The sequence below is a fragment of the Arachis ipaensis genome, chromosome B6, assembly GCF_059453495.1.
Source record: "Arachis ipaensis isolate K30076 ecotype BB chromosome B6, ASM5945349v1, whole genome shotgun sequence".
NCBI lineage: Eukaryota > Viridiplantae > Streptophyta > Magnoliopsida > Fabales > Fabaceae > Arachis > Arachis ipaensis.
The window spans coordinates 1,363,892-1,372,258 of NC_142441.1; the positions used below are offsets into that span (position 1 = coordinate 1,363,892).

Consider the following 8,367-nt stretch of genomic DNA (forward strand, 5'->3'; position numbering starts at 1 on the left):
TTGCTTATGTTAGCAGAGATTAGAAAGGAAGGTGACCACGAGATTGTCTGCAAACAATTGAGAGTCATAGTATTCTACATGAGACTCAGAGCAAAGAAATATTATATGTGAGACAAACTGTGTGGAGGCCTTTACTGTTGTCAATAATTTACAGAATTGCTCTGGATTTATTGATCCTTTGATGTTAAAAATCCGAGATATTATGTCTTGGAAATGGAGTGCTGATCTCCAATTGATCTTGAGAGATACAAATACAATAACAAACACCATGGCAAAAACCGTAATGAAGACACTTTCCCCCAAATAGAACTTCCATTGCCTTGAAAGGAATTTGAGAGTAATATTCAACGAGACTGCCTTTCTTAAACAATTTCTTGTTTATTTTTTCTCTTCTTTTCAATTACCAAAAAGTTCGAGTGGAGCAAATGATTTCACAGACGGGGTAATGCCTTTTTCATGTCATAAGTGATAACCTACCCACTCTTCTACTATCTATGAAGCAAAATTCTAAGTTTTGGTAAGAAGCAAATTTATTATTCATGTTTTACTAAAGGAAGTTCATAAACGTTCTGTTTCCTTGTTCTATCAACATTTAAGCTACCTAGAATTTTCGTTAACAAGTCTCATTATCAAATCCTCAAATAAACAGCAAGAAATCTAATAGTATACTAATATTGCATCTGCATGAATGAAACTTACGGATACCTTTCTAAGCAAGAACTACAGGTAGATAAAAAAATGCCTTCAAAGAATCAGATGTATGTCATCTACAATGCCCTTAGCTCAAGACTCTTCTTTAGTCTTTACTTTGTATTTTGTTCTGTTTGTGTACATAGGCACCGAGAATATTTTGAACCATACATGCTTTTGGTTACTACATGACAAATTCATCTTTCCAAACGAGTCCACAAATCATCCACAGATGCAGCCTCATCCCTCCTATCTCCTGATACTAGCTAGCACTACACGAGAGGCGCAATGTAATATGGATGGCACACCCTCCTGGATAACACTTTACAGTGAAACCAATAACAGTAGCTAGAAATATTCACCGTCACAGCCACCACTACTGCATGAGACCTAGCAGTTGTCATAGGCATAAGCCAAAATTCATTTATCTTTCTATTTGATGATCTTACTAATCACAATTTATTTTGTATCAGACAAATGATAGTCAATAATAAAATTTGGATCCCACAATACTGTCAATGCTATCAACTTTCAGTCTTTCACCTCAGTGTAACAATAATATCAATACTATTGTCTTTATAAAAACAATCTACCACTGACATAATACCTGTTAAAAGGATAGAAAGATAGCCAAGACAGGCTTGTTGATCCAGAAGAAATCGACTGTCTGAAGTGGGATGAAGATGCCAACACCATCCCAGTTTGTGAAGCTGGACCAGTATGGAAAGACATTTTCTTATGTACTTCAAGGATTGAACATATAACAGCTTAAGTATTCGATTTAAATGAATGGAATGCATGAAATAATAACTTCATGGGAGCACAATTGAAAATATTCCATCTTCAGCATCTAAGGTTAACGGTATGTTTGTTACAAATAGAAGAAAGCTTTCATGTAATCAATTGAACATTTGTCTTAGTAATCAATTGAATGCCTTAGATTTTACTTTTACTGTGCAACATCTTCTATCAAATAGAAGAAAGCTTTCATCGATATGCTTAACTAGTTCATTTAGTTGATTACTTGTTTTCTTATGCAATGTTTTGGTTTAGATCTTGTGGATAAAACAGCTAACACTAGGAAAGCTCTCCGGCCAAATCAGTTAGGATCCATTAAACTCCTAATACTAGTAATATAGACCAAGAGGGAAAACAAGGCTTTGGAAACCATAGACCATATTAAACATGCATACCAAAATGAATAAATGATGATAATTAGATAAGAAAGTCATTATGCAACACTGACCAAGATAATTCTCTTATAGAAAATATTCTGTTATATCAATCAACTATAATATAGAAGTCCAACATTTACTGCCACTTATTGACCTCTAGAAAAACCTTCCACTTAATGGAATTCAGAGTCATTAACCAAAATTCCACAATCATCTCATTTTCCCAAAACTTTAAAAGTTATATCATAACAACAAACCGATAAAGTTACATATGCCAATTATGCCAAACAGATCTATATTTTTATAATCTTACCATACCGATAAGGTGCAGTAACTAATGCAATTTACTTATGCATCTTACGACAAGAAGATACCTCAAGTGGGGACTAATTCTGCACATGTACTGCTGTAGTTAAGACTCGGGATTAACACCAAAATAAGAATATTATTTAAAAACACAGACAATTTTTTTCTTTTGGAGGTCTTTCCCGCCAATCAGGCCTTATTATTAGAAATCCAACTAATCCAGCTCCAATAAGTATGACTATCATACCTGATTTTTCCATCCGCAAAGATCGAACTCATCACTATAAAGCGAACAAGCTTGTCTATCAGACCACCAGAAATAACAACACAAAACATAAGTTTAGCAACCAATAAAAGGAAAACTGAACACAATAGAAAAACAAATTAGAGAATGAAGATGTTGTACAATCAAGCATAACACATTGTCCAAGCACGCAAAGGCCACTTCAACATCAACCAATCTTTAAGACTATTCATGGATCACTTGATTGTTGGATTAAGCATTTACCAACAGGGACAGATCAAGAAATATTATCATGGGAGGCCAATAATATATATAATATTAAAAATTTATGCAAAAAATTATATAATATAAAATATATTACAAAATATACCATAGAGAATATATTTTAAAGTATAAAAAATATGTATGTACTTTTTATTAACGAAGTAGTCGATTCTTCGTATCATAAAATTCATCGATAATAGAATCTGTGTGAAACTTTTCAGTAATTTTCTTTTCAATATAATTAAAAGAAAATTAGCAAGAAATTCAGCTTTTATTTTATTTCTGAGTTATTCTTCACAATATTCATAGCTGAAAAAGATCTCTTAGTTGTAGTAGTCAAAATAGAGAGAATTAATACCAAATGAATCAAGAAGGACGCTCACCAGAAGAAAAAAAATCCACTTTATAAAATTTAAAAAATTTTATTTAATTAAAAAATATTAGTAATAATATCTTTTCAGATTTTTTAAATATTATTACTTACTTTTTAGATATTACAAATCATTAATATTTAGGTTAGACTGGACTTTTATTTATATTAGACTAAATATTAAATAAACTTTTTAAAAAATTAAATCGTACTTAATAACTTATTACTATTAATCTTTTTTTAAAAAAGTTGGGAACTTATTACTATTAATCTTTTTTTAAAAAAGTTGGGAGGGCCGAGGCCCCCCTTTGTCCGTCCCTGATTACCAATATATCAGAAGCTTATCGTGCAAGACTACTACAAGTATCACAAACTCCAGAAACAACAAATTCAACAATTGAGATCTTGCACAATCAAGGACAACACATTACCTAATACCTAAGCACCCTCAAGACTACAACCACCAGGAAACATGTTTCTGCTATACATGGATAACTTGAATGGAGGGTTAAGAACTTAAGAATGGGACAAAAACTATAACTATTGATATAACTATTATCAAGACTACAACTATATATTCTTATAATTGTTCAAAGCCGCATCTACCATAAGAGATTGTGCCAATTACAAATAGCATGAAACAGAGAGCAATGCAGAAAATGAGCACCTGAGCAGGAATATAAACTACACACTATGCAAATATTAGGTGTCAAAGGCATTAGAAGCCTACATTTCTCGGGCATTTCATTAGTGTTAATCCAACTTAGAACTACATTCTAAGTCCAAACAAAACTTTGACTTTAGATTTCCATATAAATTTACACAATGTTTAGGAAGGGAAGTCAAAAATCGAAAATAAGAGTTACATGAGAAAATAGGAAAAGAGTCAAGAATCATATTGTGTTGGATAGGTGGATAAGGATTAAGCAAAGGAAAGAAGGACTCTAATTCAACAACCTCTGTCAGATAAGTTTCAAGTAAAATCAAAGTTCCAAAAGGCTACAATGGGAAAGAAAAAAATTCAAACCAAAGAATTGTGTAGGGAGGATAGACAAGAATACTGAGTAATAACAGATAAAGGGACATTACCAACCCAGATATCTTACGGAAATTTATATCATTATAGTTTCTCATAACCGCATCTAACGATTGACATGAGGTTATACCCACAACAAACAGCATGGAACAAAATACTAAGCCCCTTAGCATAAAAGTAGCAATCCTCAAATAAAACAATTTCCTCTCCGATGTCAGTTGAGGGTTTCAAAAATCAAAATTCAAACCCACGACATTTCTCTTATGCCAATTGTGATATCAAGCACTTCATCAATGTTGATAAAAGTTTCAACATTATTTCCTTACATTTCGTCAAAATCACGTCCTCCAGAAGAAATTGCACCAATTTCAGGAACTAGGGACCAACATCTAAAGCCTATTAAAATCCTAAAAACAAATATAAAAGTTGGACTATGAATCCATCAACGTTGGTCTAGTAAATGGAATCAGCAATATAGATCGGAAGTCAAAATATCAGTTCATCCTACCGTAATCATATTAAGCAAAAACTCCATACGCGTTCAAAGATGTTTCAGATTAATACATTGCAAAAATAGATTAAAAACAAAAACAAGAAAGGAATCTATCAATCAATGGAATTATTTCTTCAACGCAAATGACATGAGAAACAATCATTCATATTTCATAGGAATTCCATGAATAAGAACGAATAACGATACTTACAATTATCAGCGAGAGCTTTAGATGTAATCACGACCATTGATCCCAGATATCGCATCCAAAAACACGTGGTACAAGGATTTCTCATCTTCGAGAATTCAACCTTACATATGAATGAGAAAGCCCCTTTGAACATAAGAACATAAACACATAATTGAATACAAGAAAGAAAACATGGAGAAAGGAACAGAAATAAACCATTTAGAGATCCGACAAAGCCAATGACCACAACCGCAATTCCGTTCCACTATAAAATAAAAAACACCACAATGTAAAAGACCTCCAACTCTAAGCTTCATCAATAATGATTAACTCATAACTCAATCAGACTCAACATACAATCTAGGTAATGTCTCAAATTCGAATCCCAAAAAGAAATTTCAGATATCTAGAATAAAAAAGTTTGATAAAATCAGATTTCATAATTTTTTTTTTCAGCGATAACTTTAAATCGAACTACACCGCATGGGACAAAGAACTTTACATGACTAAACCTACAACACTAGGCTCCGGTGCCGTCTACCGTCTTCACTTTCTCCCCCTTCTCGCCGTCGTCGCCTTCTTCGCAGGAGATTTCACGGTCTTCGCCTTTGCACCCTTTGCAGGGGCCTTCTTCGCGGGAGCTGCCTTCTTCGCCGCAGGTTTAGCTGCAGGGGCTTTCTTCCCCGGTGAAGTTCTCGTCGACGTTCTAGAAGCCTTGGAGGGCCTCTCTTTGGGCTTGGGCTTGGGCTTAGCAGCCGGTTTAGGCTTCGCAGCTGCCTTCGGCTTTGCAGCTGGCGCCGTCTTAGCCTTGGCCTTAGACTTGGCCGGAGCTGCCTTGGTCTTAGCAGCAACCGCCTTGGGTTTAGCAGCTGGCTTGGGCTTGGGCTTGGGCTTTGCAGCGGCCTTGGCCTTGGCAGGTGCTTTGGCTGCTGCTGACTTAGTAGTTTTGGTGTCCTTGGCCTTAGAGGCAGGCTTAGCTTTGGGCTTGGGCTTTGGTTTGGGCTTAGCAGCTGCAGCCTTCTTCTTGGCGGGGGCAGCAGAAGCGGGTTTGGGAGCTGAAGACCTGACCGGAGGAAGCTTGAAGGAGCTTTTGACCTTAACGAGCTTTCCAGAAGCAACGAGCTTCTTCAAATGATACAACAAGAGCTTCCTGAAGTTGGAAGGTAGCTGCTTCTGTTTCTCTTCTACGAACTTCTGAATCGCGTATTGACTGGAACCGTTTTTCTCCTTCAACGTCACAATCGCGTCCTTAACCATCTGCAACGAACAGAATAATTCAGATTGGGTAAAATTCAGATCGAAGCTAAGCAATAAGAAAGCCAGAATTATAGAACCGGGAGCTGGAATTGCTAACCTCTTCGTAGGGAGGGTGAGAGGGGTTTCGAGATCTAGGAGCCGCGGGTTTTTTGGGCTTGGGCTCCTTAGCGGCCTTCTTGGGCTTGGGAGTTGGGTTCTCGGGCTCTGCCTCCGGAGGTGGCTCGGCGGTTGCTTCGGGCTCAGCTGCAGGTTGCTCTACGGCCACGGTTGGCTCTTCCGACGACATGGCTGGAAAGAGAAGGAGGCGAGGGGCAAAATGGGAATTGAGATTGGAAAATAGAAACTCCAATGAGGAGGGTGGTAGAGGTGGATCTGCGAAGGACGTAGCTTACTGAGGAAATTTTTTGGGTGTGAGAGAAGAAGACGGAAATTACGTGGTTTAAATAATAAAGTATGTGTAGGATTATATCCAAATACTCGATTCTCATTGGTCCACACACCCTCCGCATGGATCGCTCCTCGCTTCAAGTTTGAATTTCGGCCCTCCGATTCATCTCTATCAACGGCTCCCGTTCCCTTTTCGGGAGGCATAGATGGGAACGTTTTGGGACAATTTACCTTGCTTTTCCCTTGTGCTTGGTGTGCTTTTAAGCTCGATTCTTTTCTCCATAGCTCCTTAATCTCTTGCTTAAACTCAATTCGGTTTTTACTACTTTGTAGCCCATTATGTAAGCTTTCTAATGAGTCTTTCACCGACTAAATTGGTTTAGTATTTTGGGAGAAATTTCAGTTTGAAGCCACAATGGTTCTGACTAGGGTTTTTTGTGACGTTGTCTAGGTTTTTGCACAATTCAGAAGAATGCTTTGACATTTGATGAGATTGGTTAATACCATTTGGTAATAGGTTAACTAATGATTCCATTGCATCAAGAATTTCTAAAATCCATTCAGATTTGACTAGGGAACCATTGATTAGAATGTCACCAAGGTTGAACAAGACCTAACAAAATGCATGGCTTCACATGTATAGTGTGTATTACATAGCAATATCACATATTATGTTGAATTTTCATTTTGCACAAATCTAATCTTATAACAATCCAATTGTAACAGCATACACCTATTTCTAAGGCTAATTAGTCATAATAATGTGTTTTTATAGTTCATTACAAGTTTAAGTAATAACTTGTTAGGTACATTTTGTAGATTGAATTGTTAAGTTGCATTAGTCTATGGTACAATCCCACTCATTCAATCAAATTCATATTTAAAGTTTAGCATATTACTTTTGCATTAGATTTATACATATCACATCTTATTGTGCTTGATTACGTTAATTTATTGACTAATTGTATGTGAATGTAAGCAAAACTAATTATCCTTGAATAAGAGTTCTAGAATATCTGAAATGGAACTTGTGTTTATAATTTCATTTGTATATGAATATGTTTTAAAGTACACACATCTTACTGTTTTCTAGAGGCATGAAAGGCCGTATTTGTTACATATGAGAATACTACAAGCACATTCACAAGGAAAGCATGAATACAATAAGTATACTAGCTAAACTTGCAAGACATATATACTAGTACCATATTTGTTATATTCTTAATCATGCAATGGATGCTCTAGATTTTAAATTAGCCATGTTCAAGGCATATTTATCACTTTAAGGTATTAGATTTTGGTCTTCTAGCTTATATATTATATGCATCTTAAATTTTTTTTTTTTTTTGAAACAAAGGAAGCTCAACACATGAAAGTGGAGCATAAAACAGATAAACAAAAAAAAAAGCTAAAAACAAAAGGTAATAATCCTATGTCATCTCCAGCATTATCATCAACAATCAGTATAATCAATACCAGTCCACTCCTTATAACTCAAAAACGTCCTGTTTTGTATGACACCAACATTAACCTCTTGATTGTTGAAGATTTGGTTATTGCGTTCTAACCAGACGTTCTAAATAACCGCAAAAAATCCAGTTAGCCACCTCTTCTGCTCCTCTTTTCTACTTGTTGTTCCATTCCAACTCTCAAACAAATCTTTAATGCTTCCTGGGACAGCACAATCTCTATGAAAACATCTCAACCAGACGTACCACACCTGCCATGTAAACTCACAAAAGGCTACCAAAACTATATCTCCAACTTTCATGAGATTAAGGATTATTGCTTTGGATTTGAATGATGAAGACTTCTTGTTTAGTTGAACTACGCTAAAATTTGAGTCTTAATACTATTATATGTAGAAGCTATACATGTTATAAGGGTATACCTATTAATCTATAGCCACTAAGGATCAATTGATCAAAGCAACACAACAAGTCTCACATTATGAG

At 35.6% G+C, this 8,367-nt stretch overlaps 1 protein-coding gene across 5 annotated transcripts; it reads right to left on the reverse strand.

Annotated features, from left to right (window-relative positions):
* Positions 1-512: 512 nt before the first annotated feature.
* On the reverse strand, positions 513-6,466 carry LOC107645251 (uncharacterized). Of its 5 annotated transcripts, XR_015885836.1 has the most exons (7): positions 6,123-6,442; positions 5,271-6,025; positions 4,985-5,033; positions 4,790-4,889; positions 2,419-2,473; positions 1,298-1,400; positions 513-1,080 (listed from the first exon to the last, which is right to left on the reverse strand). XR_015885836.1 is itself a non-coding variant. In XM_016349238.3 (3 exons), the coding sequence occupies exons 1-2, from the start codon at positions 6,309-6,311 to the stop codon at positions 5,315-5,317; spliced, it is 900 nt and encodes a 299-aa protein (XP_016204724.1). In that variant the 5' UTR covers positions 6,312-6,442; the 3' UTR covers positions 4,962-5,033; positions 5,271-5,314. The 5 variants fall into 5 exon arrangements, 2 of the variants coding, with proteins under 2 accessions (XP_016204724.1, XP_016204723.1); XR_015885837.1 differs by lacking the exon at positions 2,419-2,473 and having other exon boundaries at positions 6,123-6,466; XR_015885835.1 differs by having other exon boundaries at positions 1,298-2,473.
* Between the last annotated feature and the right edge of the window lie 1,901 nt (positions 6,467-8,367).